The following is a 20,195-nucleotide window of genomic DNA, read 5'->3' as shown; positions in this document are numbered from 1 at the left end:
CTCCGCTCGTGCAGCGCTTTGGTGAAGAGACGACGCGTTGAGTGCCTCGATGCGCGCGCACCCGCGAACGGAGCGGAGGCGAGCGCATCAAGGCAAATTAACGACGCGCGCGACTCTGGCGCCGCCTCGTAGCCATCGTCGCCGTAGTCCGTCTTGCGCGGCACTGCGCCTTTCTCACGCTTCTCACGGCCGCCTCTAAAGACCGCTAATGAGGTCCTCTTTGTGAGCGGTCCATGCGCTTTTACTCTAACGCAGATGTCAAAGGACTTGTCGAAACACAATTTAGACATGTTTGTTAACAATAAAATTCAAACAGCGCTAGACGACAGGACCAGAAAGAGGAGACAAACACGGCGCTGAACTTACAACTGATTTATTTGAAATAAGAAGTCAATTTAAACCTACAAAACTGGACACGCATGCGCCCTGTCATACATCGATGATCAGATACAAACTCCGGACAGCCAACATACGCACGCGATGTACCTGCCTTGCAATCTACCCTTTATGCAGCAATGCCATTTCTTTCGCTGATAAGATTAAAGATGTTTTACTAACGCAACAATTAGATTTTCTGATGATATGGAATGGGGGCTTCAGCGACTTCTCTGGTAGTCTTGTCACTATGAAAAAATAACAATTGTGTATCGTCAAAGAAAGGTACGCATTTACAAATACTGCAATGCTTTGCCAGGTTAGTGTCTTTTTTGTCCAATGAATTGGCATGCTCCATTAGTCTAATATTGATGCAACGGCCTGTCTGGCCTATGTAAGTTTGACCAGAAGATAAAGGAATTTGGTAGACTGCGCCCTTCTTGCAACTGATGTACTTATTGACATGATTTACCTTGCATGCCGCATTCCGTGTAAAGCCTTCCTGCTTCCTCTGAACTGCTGCCCCTAATTTACTCAGCTTCATCGGAGCAGAAAAAACGACCCTCACACCAAACTTGGCCCCTACCCTCTTAAAACGATGTGACAACGCGTGCTCATAAGGCATGATAACAACTTTTTCCCCGCAACATTTTCTTTGGGCTGTTCCGAACATTTCAGCGCTTTTATAGTCTTATTAGCACCAGCCATAATTACAGAATCTGGAAAACCGGCCTCTCTGCATCTCTGGGCTTGGACCACCAGACTACTGGACATTTGATGAGGACACGATTTTTTGACAGCCATACCAATGCATCCTGTTACAATTCCGAATTTAACAAGCTTAGAGTGACAAGACGCGTAGTTTACAAGAGGTTTTTCACTCCTGGAAGCGTATCGCCAGCATACATGGTTAGACAAAGAGGTCAAATTCAGATCTAGGAACTGCAGGACGTTCCTCTGTGGGATCTCATGTGTGAAGCTCAGTCCAGACCCATGCTTAGAAAAAATATCGAGTAAGTCAGGCACACATTCAGCACCCTTAGACCTAACTAAAATTAGGAAATCATCCACGTATCGAAAAATTCGAATATACCTTCCATTTAAGTCCTTCTCTATTTTCCTGTCAACATAACTTAGAAAAATGTTGCTAAGTATTGGGGCAATTTTGGCACCAATACACACCCCCGACTTTTGCTTGAAAACTTTATCTTCCCACATTACATAGGTATTCTCTAAATAAAAGGATAAAAGTTCCATGAAAGACCCACTCGAAATGCCACAATTATTTTGGAATGTGCACTCATCGTTTTGGTCTGAGATGCAATTCTGAACACATTGCAGAAGTTGATTATGGGGAAGAGAATAGAATAAATCGACCACATCTATGCTAAAACCAAATCACGAAGCCGGGTTCTCCTTCAAGAGAAACTTTACAACTGCCTCCGAGTTAGGCACAACAAACGGGTCAGCCACGGAAAGCGCTGACAAATGCTTATTGAGGTAAGATGGCACCGCTAATTGCCAAGTTTGGCGTTCAGAGACTATTGCTCGAAAAGGAAAGCTGGGCTTATGTGTTTTTGCCGAGAAGAAAATTTCAAGCAAAGAGCGCTCTGCATCCTTAACACCATTTGCCAAACTTAGAAGCCCCATGCCTCTCAATAATGAAACGGCTTCCTTCTTATTCTTTACCGGTTCCTTACTAGTCACTTTAAAATGTTTGCCTATTGCCTCAAGCGCCTTGTTTGAAAACTGTTTCTCGGAAAGTACATCAAAGTAACCTTCTTTGATTGCACGACGCGCAAACGATGCGCAAACAAAGAAGGTTACTTTGTTACAAGTCGGGCGCTTTTCGTCTGCTGATACAGAAGACGACGCGCTGTCTGCTCTGACTGGCTACAGCCCACCGAGCCAAGTGCAGCACACGACGACATAAGCTCTGCCCGGCACTACACTCGTTTACAGGAGCCTTCTCGAAGTGTGAGTAAAAAAAAGAAGAAAAAAAGCCGGCAGATCCCGCGCTCTATAGGATTAGATGCTATGCGAAGGCAGTGTGCGGGGAGCCCACCAAGTTAACGTAACGACCATGATAGCACCGAGACGTAGGCGCCTATTTCATGACCTACATGACACGGATGTCATGAAATTCATGTCATGACCTATCATTTATTTTCGTCATACACTCTTGTCATACTATGCCAAATTTGATACATGCCAAGTTAACGAAACGACCATGAGAGCACCAAGACGTAGGCGGCCAGATATACTGTGAAAGTGGCAAATGTTCGCCAAAAAATGCTTCGCATTTCATAGCCTTAATCGTTGCGGTTCAGCCTGTCAAGGTGGCCAAATCGAAACGGGCCCAGCGTCTCAACGCGCTGACTTGCCCGCGAGAAATTCATAGGGGCGTTCTATGCCGCTTGTCGATGCATGCGTCCGTGGCATAATGGTTTCAACACTAGAGGTCCTGTGTTCGAATACTGCCGTCACTGTTTTAATAATATTTGTTTAATTATTTGTTACACAGTACTTTGATGAAACTGAGTTTACGAAGTCAGGAAGCCGTTTGAAGTATGGAGGAAAAGAAATACTTGGAGCATGGAGGAAGGTAAAATATAGGAGGGAGCATTACGTCACGCAGGCAGCTTTAGCGTGCGAACGCTCCCGTCAAGCCACAGTGGTGGCCCAGCACGTGACCTCTTGCGTCGATATCACTGAGCAAGAATTAAGATTTGCTGAGACGTTTGGTTCCCAGTAGCCATGTCAGTAGTTTATTCGATGCGCGCTTGCCCTGCCGTGGCTCTGCCTGCAGACCGGGAACACTAAAACCAACCACGCACTTTGACGTGTCATCACATGTTGAGCCACCAGGTTTGGCTCCAGTCGCGTTTCGGTATGCTCCCTCCTCACTTTTTCGTTCCTCCATGACTAGGAGGGAACATCACGTGATTCCACTAGCCTCGATAAGACTACTTCCTCTGACACCGCCCCTCCCGCTCTCCTGGGCCTTGTGCACGGTGCCTTTTGGGTAGAAATGGGCCCACGTGGTTGCCGGACTATTCGAGGTTGTTTGGTACATGGTAACATTTAGTGGCGTCTGCGGTCACAGGCATGGAGCCACGTAGAAAGTGGTGGTTTTCTGCTACCGCGCACGTCGCTGTTTGCTTCAAATACGTTTCCTGGTGAATGGCATCGACGCGATGCAATACATCAGCATCTTGTAATTCTTCGAGTACCGGAGGTTACGTATAACTCGCCGCGTCGTTGCGATGAGAGCGGTTATGTCATTCAAGTCCGTACGGTCAGCGAATAGCTTTATCCGTAGTCCCCCCCACTGCGGCGTGCCTCATAATCGTGCTGCGTCGTTGGCACGCAAAACCCCACAATTTAATATAACTTTCGCTGTCGATATAAAGGTGGCGATGCCCGCGCAAGCGAGTTGCGGCTGGCTTTCGTTGGCGAACAGTAATTATGCCAATCGTCTTTGTTTTTAGATTCTACAGAAATATTCACTGGTGGCAGATAACATAATTCTAGTCGTTCATCTGGATTACGCGAAGAGGCGGACATTGCTTGCCCGATATATCAAAAAGCGTAATCGAGTGATTTACAAAAAACAGTGACTAATTACATTTTTAACCCTTTCACCGCCGTATTTTTTTCCCCAGTATATAGAACAAAACGCTTTATTTTCGATTGTTCAGAATGGGAAGAAATGACACGGATAATGGCAAATGCACTCCATAGTCCTCACATCCCTATCTTCGTTTTGTGTTCTACCTAGTTTCGTTCTGACGCGCACGCTACCGCAATGGGACCGCCGTGTAAGAATTTCAAAGAAATGTAGCAGTTTCGCCCGAAACTCGAAGCATTGATTGCGATAGCAAATTATTGGACAGCTATATACGCGGTAAGTTTAGAGTAGCTTTATCAGCTGTATGAACTGCCGTAAACATTCGCTTACAACCTAAATTAAGAAGCGTGGCGTCACGCGCACAGGCAGACACGAACACATCTCACACGGTGACCGCGGGCACTCGCTGTAAGAAGGCTGGCGTGAAGAAGTGCGGCAGCAGCGGCGAGCGAATTCCCCTTCGCGCTGCCTCTCGCGTCAACGCGAACTATAGGTGCGCGGGAACACAGCGCGCACGAAGCCATCAGCTATCTCGGGTTGGCCAGCCTTCGAACCCACCGCAGATTACCTGTAGGATGGGACGGCGCGCGGCCACGCAATGCGCAGCCGCGGCCGCAGTAGAACCGGAGACGCCCTACCCTGCACCCTTCCTCAACCCCCCCCCCCCTCCACCCACTTCCTATAGCGCGTTCACACATCTCCCCGCCTTCCTAACTAGCTCGCGCTAGAAGCCGCCGCCGCACCAAGCCACCATCGTTCTCGGCTCACCCTCGCATGTTTTCCTTCGCAACTACAGCGTACTGCGCGCGACAGCGTTCCTATCGCGCTTGGACTTTACAAATACCGTCACGGTGACGGTAACGACGATGGCGGAAATCCGCCCGGAGTGACCGTGTAATTGCTATTGCAATAGGAAAACTTCTATATACTGCTATAATACAGCTATATGCCACAGGCGATTTTTAAGATTGTTGTATGGTACTAAAGAAAAATAAAAGAAACCCCGTAAGTTGCTAAACCTTCGTTGCGAACGTAGTCCTCACAAACTTAGGAGTTGTAGATATGATATTTTCAACGCCAAAATAAATATTTTTGCTAATTTCATTTGCAAAAACAGCCAGGGCTATCTCGAAGTTTGTGAAAATGGGCAGTATTGGCGGCGAGCTCGACCACTGGAAAAGCTAGCGCCACTGTCGGCGTGGCGGGGCATGAGGGATCATGTGGACACAGCGGCCGCGTCGGCTGCTTCGGAAGCGCCGAAGCGAGTTGAAAACGGAAGTTTAAGTCCCACCTACGCCGCGGTTCTGATTAAGTGGTGAGGCTTTACCGCCTTGGGTGTCTGCTTGACTACATATGAAAGTGCTATAATATGTAGTGGCTGCCTTTGGAGGCGTGCAGCATGGTAGGCTACTGCTCGGTGCCGCAGTGCCGGACGCACGCAACGGAGCCCGGTGTCAGCCTTATTCACACGTAGCCGCAGGGCAAGGAGCTGCGTGAAGCTTGGCTGGTGAAACTTAGAACCGGCAGACAGCCATCGGCTACAACTCGGGTATGCAGCAAGCACAGACGCGAGGAAGATTTCTGCTACAGCACCGGGACTGCGCGGTGTTCGGTGAGTAGCAGAAAACGCGCACTGAGACGCTCGCCCGCGCCTGCGCCCGCTGCCCGGCTAATGTCATGAAAGTTTGGTCTATGAACTTGTTGATCCTAGATACTGGCAAGTTCACCGGAACATAAAGGGAGCGGTCAGACACACATTAAGGAAGGCACGGCATATGGTCATGTTTGTGTTATGAATTAATGCACTGGATTACGAAAATCAAGCAGAGGGAAATCGCACGCTGAGAAGACCGATAAGCATACAGTGCGACGCAAATTGAGAAATATTGAAATGTCCAAGAATTTAGAATACAAAAAAAAGATTGAATCGTCGCTTCGGCACATCACAGTCGCCACAGCTAGGCGTAGAAGTCTCTATAACGGAATTTTTGAACAGTTCTGACGGCGTCGACGCAACATTGGTTGCTAGTGTACTGCGAAATGCTCATATGCTGCGGCTTAAAGCTCACGGCATGGTGCGAAAACGCGCTCATAGCGAAAGCAAAACATTGTGCACGAACATACACGCAGACGCGCAGTCGGTCGCTGCGAAACCGTGCGATCGCTGGATTGAGGCTCCATTATGTTATGCCCCATTTCGTTTTACGGACAGCCCTCTATAAGAACATATTTCACAAAGTTTACTCTCAGCGGTTGCCTACCTTTCACCTAAGAAGCCGGTTCGGGAGACTCCATCGCGGCGACCGCGCGCAGTGGCGTTCACGTGCTGTACGTATTCGGTAAAGAAATAGTATAGCGTCTGTAAACGATTCTGTGCTTTGAGTTTGCCCAAGATTATTATATCGACAGTCAAAAACTTCCCTCGTTTTGAGAGTACCTACATAAATGTCCAAGAGGGCTGCCGCGTGGTGTTCTTATTGAGCGCCGTAAGCGAAACCTATGAGGAGCGCGCCGCGTGATCGCTCATACTACGCAAGTGAGGAGCTTCCGACAGATGGCGACTCCGTAACCCAGCGCCGCCAATGGGCAACAACGCGAAGGTAAAACTCTGCTCCATTGCAAACACCCGCCCCCCAGTGCTTAAAGTCAGGGGAGATCCGAGGGGCCTGGCCCTCCCTCCATTTTCCAAGGAGGGGCTCGCCCAACTGACGTCAGCACGTCAACTGTAGCACTGCGGCACCCATTGGGCAAGCGCCTGCGGGGATCTTATTACCAGTATGTTTTGTGCGGGGCAATTCTAACTCCAATTTTTCGATTAATAATTTCATGGCGATTAATTGGTTCATGTGGCGTGAGCATAAACAGAAAATCAGTTATTGTCCTACTGCTGCATGCATTTCCCCAAGGCACTGCACACGACGGTCACCACATTGGCTCCACTAACCATGACACAGCATACTATTTCACGAGCCAACTGAGCGTGAAGCCACCTACTTGGGAATTAGGGAAGGTTCACCTTGGTTTCTTTAGGTTACCAGTTCATTATCGTTTGTTTAGTTGTGCATTATGAGCGCCGTGTTATACCAAAGACGCATGCATTTTGCGCACTTTTGTAGGTAAGTGGGTGTGAAACCTTAATATATCTTGTTGTAGTGCCTGAGTGTCAGTGAAGCGAGACAACTAATGTTCCTTGTTGCAGCTAGACTTACTTGCATGCATTGGGTTCACATATCCTAAACCCTTTCCCTCGCGAGTTACTTTTGAAGAAGACGTTTCCAAAATGACAATTTTTAAAGCGCCTAATGGAATCTGTACATAAGGTAAGTTGCCAAAATACACTCAAAATGATATATTATTTAAAGAACACCGATAAAGTGAAGTTTTCTGGAAGCGTTCGGCAATTCGCTTACCTTGACAATCATCGGCGATGGTTCGTGCGCTTTCTTTTTTGCTTTATCTTCTTGCTTGCTCAGAACATGCGTCATAATTAGCTGACGCTTGGGCGCGCATTATGTGACGCTTACTTACATTTTGTCATTCGACATCGCCCGTCGCAGCGAGAGTGGCTGCTGCTGACAGCGAAGGCTTGGCGTCTTGCCGAGCCTTTTGTATATAAAAAGGCATAAAGAAATGGGAAACCTAGAATAAACGGTGTACGCGGTGTGGTACTGGGCCCTTTCCGCCCATTAATTCGGTAGTTGCGTTTCAGTAACTTGTTACATTGAATGCGAACGTGTCCCAACTGTGTTGCAGAGCCCTACTTCACGCCGAGGCCCAACAACCTGTCTGGCATGCAGTGGATGGGGAGCGTGCTCTACTTCAATCTGAACTCCATCGCCAATGGCGGACTGCAAGAAAGCGGCGTGAGGATTGATTGATTGATTGATTGATTGATTGTCACAATCAGGGCGAAGAGAAAAGCCATTCAAGAATGGCTTGAGGGAGTCCTTCGACCCCATACTGGCAAAGGCAGCAGCAGAGGCACAAGCATTTTGTTTACATTGTCGTACGCTTTGAGGAAACCATCAAATTAAACGCATCACTAGTTACTGGCGTATATACAGGGCGTAATGCGTTAGCATGCACCACTTCACATGTGCATCATACATCACCACAACTCTTCGCTACAACGTACGCATTGTAATGGTGGCATTTAAGATTATAGTTAAATACATGTCAGAGACCCCCCTAGAGGTCAATCTTAGGGTAGAAAGAACACGTACAAGTCAGATAGTTTTACTTCACGAACATCGATTTGTTTTTTATTAGTCATTTAGCAAACGCGGAAGCTTGTTGTGAAGCATTTGCTGACCATAAACCAGTGCGACAATACGGAACAATCGATCTTTCTGTTGTTCTTGTGTTATGTGATACTTCTTCCCGATGAAGATTTACTAGCCCCATGAAGAGAGAATTATGACGGTCATAATTCAGGCGATATTCGCGCAACAATTTGTACTCGTATGTGTCTTGTGTAATTATTCTAAACTGCTTAAAGAGCTGGGTAGTAAGATGCAGAATTGGCACATTCTCAATCGTTCTCAAAAATCTTTTTTTGCACTACTAATAGCTGCGAGAGGTTCGATTCTGTAGTAGCACGTCCCCAGTCCTAATGACAGTAGTTTAGATACGAAGCAAACAGGGCATTACAAATCAATAGTATGCTAGTTTAACTTAAAGTAGTAGTAGTAGCAGTATGTAGTACTGTGTAGTATAGTACTGTAGTATCGTTGACCTCTCCAGTGTGCTGTACATCACTTCACAAATGTGGTGCCTATCTTGAACGCGTCAGTGCACGAGGAATGAATCAACGTAAAGGAATTGCTATTCGAGAAACCGTTAGAAGCTTCAGAGAAGTGCGACGCCGGAGGCAGTGGGCCACAGCCTCATATGCGCGTGCTTTCGCATGTGTGGTCCGAACACTTCACCTGAACTCACTGGGTGTGCTGACATTCGGAAAGCCACCCTTCTTAGTCTTGCGCTCAGGAGCGCGCACTCAAATAAGCATGTTGACATTACGCAACACGACTGCGACCTTGCACAATAGGTCTTTATGCATAGTCAACAGAAAATTTGAACTAAAGATATAGGAATAAACATTGCAATGATGCCAGATATTGAAATGTGCTTTCTTTTTGTCGCGCTACCCCCTCCTCTCTCTCTCCGCCGTGACTCGCAGCATACGTCATCCGCTCATACGGTAAACCGCCCAGTCCGCTTGCATCCGGACACGCTAAAACCACTCCATATTGACGTGCGTTCTTTAAAGAAAGAAAAAGATAGGTTCACTTGTATTAGTTATGACGTTCCAGCTCCTTGTGGTTTTGGGAACAAATGACTGCAGGCCTCCAGTGGTTGAGGAGGTATTTCTACACGCCATTGTTTTAATTTTTGCCGGCTTTCGCTTTCAGCGAATTATCACTTATGAAGTCATCGCTCGGCGCGAGACGCACCGCTGTCCGAAATTTCTTGAACGTTGGCGCAATAATGTGAGAATATAGTTGAGAATTATTGAGAATATAGTGTTGTACGCACGTTATCGGATGCACGCGAGCGTCAGCGCCAGCACTCTGGTATGTGTAATGAGCCACGGATAAACAGCCGATGCATTTGCGAGTATAGATGCGACGACCGACGACTGTGCTCGCCGCATGCCATAGTCGTGGTTTGAGTGTTACTTTCTCTCTCTCTCTCTCTCTCTCTCTCTCTCTCTCTCTTGGCACAAGTTCGTCAAAGGAGGAGGAGCTAGAAATTCACGACTCACAGAATTTGCAGTGTTTGTTCATACGCCGTCACTGCACCGTGGCATGGGACTCTCATCATCTTTATGATAGGGAGCACGCCTCGGTGAGATGCGAAAACAAACGGAGAGAACACCTTTCCTTCTTCGGCTTTCATCTCCGTCCTGAGCGCTTTTATTTTAACCATAATTTTTCTTCACGCACGTCCGTGAAAGAAAGCCCCCCCCCCCCTTTTTTTTTTCATTCGAAGTTTGATTTGGACGCACGTCCTGTGAATCCTGCACCCCTGCAACTGGGGTAACCCCGATGCATGCGCGCAAGTGCTCGTAAACGGGCGCTCGTGCCGCAGCTTCCACTCGCCAAATGAAGGATGAACATCCGAAGCAGAGGAGCACAGGGCCGCCCGACTAAAACTACATTGATGACGAGATCGATATCTTACCGCCGATTTGCGTGACATGCAGCACAAGCGCCAGCCCCCGAATGAATGAATGAAACCACGTTTATTCCACATTAAAATGCGCCGAAGACGCTGCGGTGGAAAGAGGAGGGGTGTTATTGCAAAAAGGGAAGGGTAAGGCTGCCTCCGTTTTACTAATGAACGTTCTGGAGGCAGCTAAGTGGGGGCCGCATGACGCTTGTGGCTGTCGCGGAGCCGATCGCCGATGGGTGGTGCCGCCGGGTCCTGGAGGAACAACAGCAGTGCTCGCCAGAGCTCGATGGCATGGTCCGAAGAGGTGGTATCCGGGCAAGCCCGAGTCCGGAGAGAAGGCCAGGGTCCCCGCGGTATGGTGGCCAGGGCACGAAGCCTTGGTGGGATGTAGAGGGGGCACTCCCAACAAAGGCGGTTTAGATCAGCGCGACATGTGCACATGGAACAGAACCAACTTACGGGTGATGGTGTGCCACCCTTGTGGAAATGGTTCAACAAGTGAGGAGTAAGGAGGGTGCTTGTCTGGATTCTCGGAAGCAAGACTGACTCTCGCCGTGTGAATGTTCACGAACTATTGTGGGATTGCGTCGGCCTGCAACAGCTCTACAGCCCGTTTCTCACCCCGGATGAATGCTTCAGGGATTAGATTTCACCTCCAAGTGCGGTTCGCGCCGAGGACATACTGCTGTATATGTCGCCACGGACCTTCGCAAGCGCCACCGGCGCCTACCACCAATTGTGACTCCGTCTTCATTTTTCATTTTCTTTTTTAAATTGTCTCCTGCATTCCTTTCAGATAACCAGGCCGTCGAGCCATGCTTGTTCCAATTAAGGGATTCAATCCATCGCAGAAAGAATTCGGGAAACGTCGAAGAAGGGACGGCGGCAGAAGGAAGAGCACCGCTCTCTCGTTTTGTTTTCGCGGTCCACCAGCGTGAGACATGTACCGCAGTTTCCCTCTTTGTACAGCCTCCTCCTCCTCCTCTCGCCGCGGCTTCGCGCCACGCCACATTTAAGCATTACGAAAGGGAACGCGCACTCGCTTGTTTCCGCTTTCATAAGGACAATAGTACGGTGACCTTACCGCGAGTGAAATGGTATCCGAAACATAAGCAAAGGAACGTTGGTAAATCGGGGTTTTGGACGCACACTTCATGAGAGAGTTGCGCGGAGTGCCTACACGAGAAAAAACAACAAACTCGTGAAATTACTTTTCTTTTTCTCGCAGTGCGCATTTACCTGAAATTCCCTCCTCTCTCTCTCTCCCTCCCCCCCTTTCTCCCCTCGCCGAGACAGACGACGCTGAAGGTCGGCGGCGAGTACGAGCCCACGCTGCGGCTGCTGGAGCTCCGCGACGACCAGTGGCCGTCGGGCAACTCGGCGGTGCGGTTCCCGCTGCGGGGCACCGCCTTCCTCGTCGTGTCGCTCAGCAGCGAGGTCGGTCGTCCCTTCTCCTTGTTCCCGGCGGACGTCGAGTAGAGCTTGTTGCTGGGCGAGTTGGCTGGGATCGAAGGAATACATCGTTGCGCCAAAAAGGAAAATAGAGACTTGGGAGTGAGAGTATGGAAACGACAGATCGAGCGCAGACGTTGTCGCTATTAGGGCTGCGGCATTTTTTATTTTGGCGGCCGTCGCGCTGTTCGACTGCAGGGCCGCGGCCGCCAGGGACAAGCAGGAGTACATAGGTTCGATCGTGCTGCTGCTCGCAAGGTCGCGCGGTCGATTCCCGATCGCGTTCCGATGGAGGCGGAATGCAGAAAAAAAAAGCAACGCTCGTATGAAAGAAGCCCCTAGGTGATCGAAGTTATTCCGGAGTCCTCCCTTCCCGTTAAACCCCGTTATAATTTGCAGGAAGAGCAACGTGCCCGGGCCGAGCGAGCGATCGAGGTAACTAATTGTGCACATAAAAAAAACCTGACAAATCCCTTAATCTGTCACACATGCGCCATATCTGTGACCTGTAGCGCAGCTACGCTGCGTATTATGTGAACCTGTGACAGCAGTTATGTTGTCCGTTCAATACGAAGCAGCCCTATAAGCTCTGCGCGACGTCAGTGACCGCGGCAGTTTCGTTAAGTGGAACAGTATACGAGCGCGTTAAGCGGGAAATACGAAATCCACCCGCTAGTTATTGTCGATCAATCAGTAATCTTTGCACATCCCGCGATGTCAGCGCATTGTAAATGACACTAACACGTTGCGCAGTTGCTGGTGCATTTATGAGAAGAAACTTGCGAGTTTTTTAGCTGTACTCGTCTATCGCCATTACATCTCGTTTACTCTGAAATGCGTGGGGCCTCGCCTACAGCTCTTGTGTTTTTGACCGAAAGTAACATTCGCGCGTATACATTTAGTCTACAGTCCCGACACCGTTGCGTGTGTTCCCTAAGTATGGACAGCTCGGCCAGTTGGTTGTGATTGGCATTATGAAACATCGTTCCAGCGCACAATTGAACGCGGAACCGGCGTTCGTGTTGTCCTTCTCTCCTCGTCCGTGTACGATTGTGCGCTGGAACGATGTTTCATAATGCGTGTGTTCAGTATGCTACAAGATATTGAGATTTATTAGTATTTATGGAAAGTCCCTTTATCGGAAAATTTTATTTAGATTCCTGGGTTAATACGAATGATAAGCGATATGCGTACAATATTTTTCGAGTCGACACGGTTATTTGTTCAAAATTTTTAAGGTGGTTATATATACTGCACCATTTTCGCAGCTGCGTTCTAAAAGCGGAGGATATTAAAAGCTGCCGACCGGTTTTCTTGAAAGGGCTGTTACGTTGGTGGCCAGACTCTTAAGAGTAGCCATCTTGGTGGTAGAGAATTAAGGGAGGAAAATTGCCAGGCGAACTTTCGATGCGTTATTGCGTACTATAGCAGTTACATAAGGTCTGATTTATTCATATCGCGCGTCTATCCTGTTCTCTCTCTCTCTCTCTCTTCTCAGGTCCGCATGAACAGAACGGCACTGGCCAGCGAGTTCTTGCTCGTCCGCAAATCTGAAATGTCCAGGTGAGCTAGCGCTGATTAGTTGATCTCGGAAGGAAGTTACAAAACTTGGCATTCCGGCCGTTGCTGTGTGTCTGTGTCTGTGCGCGTGCGCGTGCGCGCGTGTGTGTGTGTGTGTGTGTGTGCGTGTGTGTGTGTGCGTGTGTGTGTGTGTGTGTGTGCGTGTGTGTGTGCGTGTGTGTGTGTGTGTGTCTACTTGGCCCACACCGAGCACGCCTTTATTCGTTATCTGTGGTGGTCCTCCAAATTGTTTAGACATTCACTCTAGTTTGCAAACGTGCTGCTTGTCTAGACAAAGTTTGTCTTGTCTGTGAAGACATGTTTTCAACAAAAGAAAAAAAAGGGAGAAAGGGGGGGGGAGGGGAGGGGTTGCTCGCTTGTTCGCTTCGCCGTCCGTAACCTTTAACCATAACCGTCTACCGAATATTTTTAAAAGCTTGGCATCAAGCATTAGTTTCGTCGTATCGAGTGAACGAGTGGTAGGCGAGTTCGTCGTAACTGTTTTAATCATGCTCACAGTCTCCCCCGTCTCTCCTATCGTTAGACTTGCACAACCACGGCGATGCTCCCACACGCGTCTGCATCGGCCTTGCTCTTCGCGGGAACGGATGTTCCTTTCGATTGCGCCAAAACTGAAGGCAGCGCCACCGTGCGACATGTTTTGCGTCCTGCCTCGACTATACTTGCTTTGTTTCCGCCATGGAGAAAGGGGAGAAAAAAAAAAAAACTTGGAGGGAGCGTCGCGTGATAAAACCGAAGCACGTAGAAGTCGGCACATTACGTGATCATGTCGTGGTAGTCTTTAATGAGGCTGCCCCACCGCCGCGCGCAGCGCACGCACTTCCTAAAAGACAACGGCTGCGACAGCAAAGCGCAGCTGCGGCATTCGCACGTTACAACAAAGACGATAAGTGCATACGTTGCAACAAACCGTAATCGTACAAGCATGTCGGGAAGGGGAGGGAATGATAGCAAAGGCCAATAGGATGGCAAAGATGGAGCTTCGCGTTTGTTACCCTACTCTGGTGGAAAGGGAAAGGAATGGTAGCAAGATGGAGAGAGTGAACGCTCCGTGCACGCAGGAGGGATTCACAGGACGAGTATAAACTGTCACACGGGCCGGTGCACTTCAACAGGTGCACGAGTGACGGATAGCTTTTTCTTTCTTTCTTTTTTTTTTTTTTTGCGCCAGCGACGGAGTGGGGTCGCGGTCCGAGTAGACCTTCGACTCATTCAGATGGTCTCCAGTTCAGCCGGTTTAAAGTAGTCCGGATATACAAGGGCGTTGGACGTCATAGCGAGGACGGACATACAACAGGTGCTCGATGGTTTCCTCGCACCTACAGGACTTCGGGCTGTCGGCCATTCCAATACGGTACGAGACCCACCGCGGTCGCCCAGTGGCTATGGTGTTGGGCTGCTGAGCACGAGGTCGCGGGATCGAATCCCGGCCACGACGGCCGCATTTCAATGGGGGCGAAATACGAAAGCGCTCGTGTACTTATATTAGGTGCACGTTAAAGAAACCCATGGCAGGTGGTCGAAATTTCCGGAGTCCTCCACTACGGCGTGCGTCATAATCAGAAAGTGGTTTCGGTACGTAAAACCCCACAATTGTTTTTAATAGGGTACGGTAAAGCGTTCGTAAACACCACTCCCAGTCATAAGCTGTATAACAACGTTGATTCGCAGCGGGAAAAGCTACATGCCGGTCGTAGCCGGACCTCTCACTACATGCCGTAGTGAGAGGTCCGGCTTATGCAGTCGGAAATTGGAGATAGTCGGAGAACTCGAGAAAATTTGTCTTTGTGCGGGCAAACAAGCGAAGTTTTCTTCAGAGAAAGAAAAAATCAATTTGAGTGGGCAAAACCTAGGAAGGAAGGAAGGAAGGAAGGAAGGAAGGAAGGAAGGAAGGAAGGAAGGAAGGTGACAGGACAGAGCGTGCTTCCTTTCGCCTTCTTTCCTTCCTGCGTTTTTGCGCGCTAAGGATCATTTTTCCTTGTCCAAAGATCGTTTCACAAACCAGCCCAAGCAGCCACACTCTCGAAGTTTCCTGTGCACACAGCGCGGTTAGCTGATCACCCGAACAAGTGCGTATCGAACCAAGCACACTTGACCGAGTCCGCCGAGCAAGGGCTCAGGCGTTGGGCCGACTTTTGGAGGCGCGGGAGCGATGAAAACGAAGGGGGTAGCTTCGTTGAGTGTTGGCTTATATGAAGGCTGGCTTGGTGACGTCACGCTCCCTCTTTCTATCCTTCGTGCACGGAGTTTGCTTTTCCTGCATGCATGAGACCATGACTGTTCTGTTTTCTCCTTTGTTTCGTTGTTGTGAACGTTGCCTGCTTACTGTTCCCGTTTCAGCGACCCGCTAGGGCTTCATCCACCGGACCTGCACTGGTGCCCTTTCTGCAACGAACTCGTGACTTTCGGCCTTGAATTTTAAAAACGTTGCATCACCCGACGAGCGCCGCCGGCAATAACTCCACACGCAGGCAGTCGCGAATTTTGGAACGGAAGGGGCGTTGAAAGAAATTACTAAGTATGAGGAGACGATGCCGAATAGACTGATTACTATAAACAGTCGCAGCGAATCGACCCAGGTGTGCACAATAATACGTCTTTTGGCGATGCCAGCCTGCGCCATGCAGGCACGTTCTCAACGTCACGCTGCGCTTGCGCATTGACGTGCGCATGCGGAGGCAACGTTGGCACCGGAAAGCGGTTCCAGCGCTACTTGCTGTGGAACGGTGATGAAAGTGCATGACTAACACGGACCACTAATGATGTAGTAATGTTAAAGTTCCGGCTTCTACACCGAGTTCCTATTCGTAATTAATGTGATCAAGGCTCCCGCCTTGGCGCCAAAGCTTTAGCATCACTAAATTGTTCGCGGTCGGTGTTTCTCGTCATGTTTCATCATGTTCCATCCGGACTTGACGTAATTCCGTCGTAACTCTCGACTTCCACCGTTGCGAAATGATCGAAGTACTAAAAGTATACGAACACTTATTTTTTCACCGACAAAGCGACACTATTGAAGAACGAAGACGCAGCACGCTTTTCACTGGAGCTTTGACAGCCACCGAGTAAAGAGACTAATCAATCTTTGCTCGAGTGCTACAACCTTCTTCGCTGTCGTTCTCTTTCCGGCACCAATAATAATAATAAAAAAACTTTGCCGTCCAACTAGCCCTCCAGCGTGTGTTCTGAGTCATTTCCCCTCCTCTCTCCCTGTTCATCCTGGGACTGCCGCCAGGGGCCGCTTCCCCGCTCAACAGCAGCCGCAACCTCCGCAACCGCAGCAGCAGGAGTGCTGTCGCACCAGCCCCCCTACGCGCAGCTACCTCGAGCCGACCCCCATGACCCCCACAACGCCGCAGTCCGACTGGCGCCGGCTCCTCGAGCTCCGTGTGGGGAGTCACCAGGCCGCAGCAGCTGCAGCCGCGGCGAGCAGACTGATGCGCACGGGACCTGCGCACCACGGCCTGCAGGTGAGCTTCCGCTACGAGGGTGGCTGGGACTACCCATAGATTACCTCGGCGCTGTGCAGACACCGTTATAGTTAACCCGAACAGCGAATGTTTGTAGCGGCGTATGACGTTGTCAAACACTGGCTGTATAAGCAGAACGCATCGGATGTTTTGGAAGACACATTATAAGCTATAAGCTAATTCGCGACACCCAAACCAGAAATATCCGGCGCCTTCCGGGGGAAGACTCAAAGGCGGCTTATCCGCGGTTTAAGAGCAGACCGTATACTGCACAACCAAGTCGGTACGAACTAACGAACACACTCGCCGCTTTCAAATGCGTAAGCATGTCTGCCTACCCAACGAGGAAAGTCGTCCGTCCTTCCGTCCGTCACGTAAGACGATCGCTTTCAAGATAGAGCACGCAGCAGCGAGCGAATGGCCCTTCGTGCTGCCTCTCGCTTCAACGCAAACTAAGCGGCGAGAACACAGCGCACACGAAGCTATCAGCACTCGGCGCATTCTGCCCCCGTGGAGATCGCTTTCAAGATAGGGCCGCGCCATACGCAGGCGTCGCCGGATTAAGGTTGATAATGGTTCGACGCGTATGGATAAGGCGCTAAAGAGCGATAAGGGCTTATAATGATCGGGACGTCATCAGCGCACATTGCGCCGTCACCTGCAGTAGTTTGCTTGCGTCATTGATTCACCTTGCGCCGTAGTCCGCAGCAGTTAGTAGAGAGATTTAGTTTAGGGGACGCAAGCGGCTTGCGTACGCAAGAATTAGGGGCGCCGGTAATGCGCATGCGTAGACCGATACATAAGCGTCTGCGCATGCGCAGTACCGTCGCACCTAGTTCTTGCGTATACGCAAGCCGCTTGCGTCCCCTAAACTAAAGCTCTCTAGTGTCGCCGCAGCGCTCTCGTATTATACGGGTCGGATCAAGCTTCATAACATCGGTAATGACACCGGGCTGCGTGGAAATGAGCAAGCGGCATACTTAGGCATACTCCCAGAAGAGTTTCTGCGTTCTTTTTTTAAACCTAGTAACTGGCGTTCACAGTAAAAGCTCGGCTGTCGCCGCCATATTCGTGGCTGTGCCACGCACCCGCGGCTGAAGCATGGCATTCTAGATTGTGCGGGACCGGCTGCCATCAATGGCGGGGTCTGACGGATAACACACGAGGCTTCCAAGGGCTTGCCATGGGCCACGAACGGGTTGTTTCCAGCGCCGTGAAAACGTGGAAATGGCGATATGTCTATACACCGTTGTGTGATCGCGTTCGCGTACTTTCTTTGCGCTGAGGGGAAACATAGCAGGGAAAGAGGCGGACAGCTAGGGCAGCGTTTGCCCTTCTGCCTCGCCTCTTTCTCATTTCCTTGAAAATCTTTTTCCGTTCAGCGCAACCTCTACATACGCTACCAGCTAGTCCAATAGTCAGTTGTGCTAAGCATATACATTCGCTTATTGTAGCAAACTCTCGTGCTCGTTAAAGAACCCTCAGGTGGTCAAGATTAATTCCGAGTCCCCACCTACGGCGTGCCTGATAATCGGGTCGTGGTTCCAGGCCCGTAAAATCCCATAATTTAATTTTAGTTACATTCTATAGTTTCGCCAGAAGCCCACCGCGCGTGGCTATACATGGCTCTGGCGTTGCTCGGCAAGAAGTGCTGGGTTCGATTGCCGGCCATGGCAGTCGCGTTACTATGGAGGCGAAAGAAGAAAGCCTGTTGCAGCATAACGTTCGCACCGACAGTAAAAACGAATTCTAAAGTGTCACAAGATAGTTCGCGCTCATGCGCAGGACCATAAAACATCACCAAGTCGTCTTAATAATGAAGTAACCAAAAGTGCCGCCGGTCGGCCTCGCAGTGATTGGGAGCGGCGGGTGGCGGTTGCGCGTGTCTGTATTCAGGCGGCGTTAGTTGTTCGCGCCTGTTTGTGCTGCGTAGACATCATATAAGCTACCAAGGATAGCGGGTTCGCGCGTAGGTCCGCAGTCTTGCGCGCTTAAGCATCCATATACTATTCGGGTAAAGGCACTCCTCCTGACTGCAGGAGAGGCGCTCGAGCCAGCGGCGAGGATGCGCTCTCGTTCGTTTCACGTCGTTGCCGATAGCTACGCTGTCGTTTCAAAATTTTATGTAAGACATCTTGGGCAAGCGAGGATTCCCCATAAAACAAGCGCTACTAATTCGCAGAAATAATGAAGTCAGCGAAGAAGGCGGGGACGGACGACGCAGACGGATTCCACACGAAATCGAAAAGAATCTTGCCATTTTCTGGCTAGTTTAAACAATTTGGTGTGCAGCACCCAGTCATAGCCGTGATTCATTGGCGCTGGAAAGCACCAACTGATCTTTTAAAAGATCGCAACAGCAAAGCAACACCAACGGACGCAGCAAGTTCAAAAACGCACACACGCACGCACACACGCACGCACACACGCACGCACACACGCACGCACACACACACGCACGTACGCACGACCCCCGGGTTCCACTGCCTGCAAAATGGCGAGGCAAAATGGCGAAAAAAAAAAACTGCGAAAATGGCGATGCGGCCAGGCTCAGTGTCTCGGGGGCACACGTGATATGGTGACTATGGAGGCCATACACGTGGCGCACGTGACACACGCACGCGCACGCACGCACGCACACGCGCACGCACGCACACGCGCCCGCGCGCACGCACGCACGCACACGCGCGCACACCACCCGACTGCGAAGTGGCGGTGCGGCCGGCTTCAGCGGCGCAGCCATGAAGTTGGCTTTCTTGCAAGGAGGGGGTTTTCTGAGCAAGTGACTACACCGACTATGCTTGGCGAATAGCGACGCGCAAAAGCCCAGACCGCACAAACGCTTGCGGACGCGCGCGTCTAGCGCCTTGCGCCTGCTGCGCCTCGCGAGGAATGGTTGTTTACAAGCACAAAGACGCGCGACAGCGCGCGCTCACTCGGCTCACTCATAGATGCCCTGGAAGACGCCAGTTGGTACTTCGCTATTGAATGTTTCAAAATCCTTCGATGTCTATGAAGGTAATTATATCTTTAGAGCAGTTGGATCAGCACAAAAAAGAAAGATGAAGTACTTTCTTGCATCATCTAAATCTGCTTCACTGCGAGTTGAATGTACCGCGCCGTAGCTGCATAGCCAGGCTCGCCAACGCGAGGCAGCCCAAGCGCGCGATATCGGAGAACAGCTGTTGAGCGACATCGCGCCGCGTCTCGACGCGTACGAGCCGTGCAGCACTGTCTGCGCATGCGTGGGCGCGTGGACTCGAGCTTGCGCGCGTCCGCAAGCGTACGTGTGATCTGGGCTTAATGCTGCGCTTGGTTACAGCTCAGATTTAGCGCGTAGGAGAAGCAGTGCAAGGAACTCGGTTTTCTTAACCGGCGGAGCTTCTCGACGGCAGCCGCAAGCCATCACAGTCGCGTCGTTGCAACAGATTCACTCTGGATAACGAAACGAGTTGTAGTGCGGGCTCCTTGTTTGTTTTCTCGCGTGGTTAATTGGAAGTCAAAGCACTGTT

At 50.1% G+C, this 20,195-nt stretch overlaps 1 protein-coding gene across 2 annotated transcripts in view; it reads left to right on the top strand.

Annotated features, from left to right (window-relative positions):
• LOC142579737 (uncharacterized) overlaps positions 1–20,195 on the top strand; it is a 38,002-nt gene that overhangs the window by 8,877 nt on the left and 8,930 nt on the right. Inside the window, exons 1-5 of one of the 2 annotated variants that reach the window (XM_075690252.1) lie at positions 5,403–5,618; positions 7,760–7,869; positions 11,477–11,617; positions 13,131–13,195; positions 16,449–16,683. In XM_075690252.1, coding sequence (XP_075546367.1) covers positions 5,558–5,618; positions 7,760–7,869; positions 11,477–11,617; positions 13,131–13,195; positions 16,449–16,683 — 612 coding nt within the window. In that variant the 5' untranslated portion in view covers positions 5,403–5,557. Of the gene's footprint in view, positions 1–5,402; positions 5,619–7,759; positions 7,870–11,476; positions 11,618–13,130; positions 13,196–16,448; positions 16,684–20,195 lie in introns of those variants that run through there. The other variant, XM_075690251.1, reaches the window with a different exon arrangement.

Source organism: Dermacentor variabilis, chromosome 4 (genome assembly GCF_050947875.1).
Source record: "Dermacentor variabilis isolate Ectoservices chromosome 4, ASM5094787v1, whole genome shotgun sequence".
Taxonomy (NCBI): domain Eukaryota; kingdom Metazoa; phylum Arthropoda; class Arachnida; order Ixodida; family Ixodidae; genus Dermacentor; species Dermacentor variabilis.
The sequence above is the reverse complement of the archived record's forward strand: the minus strand, read 5'-3'. Positions and strand labels throughout refer to the sequence as shown.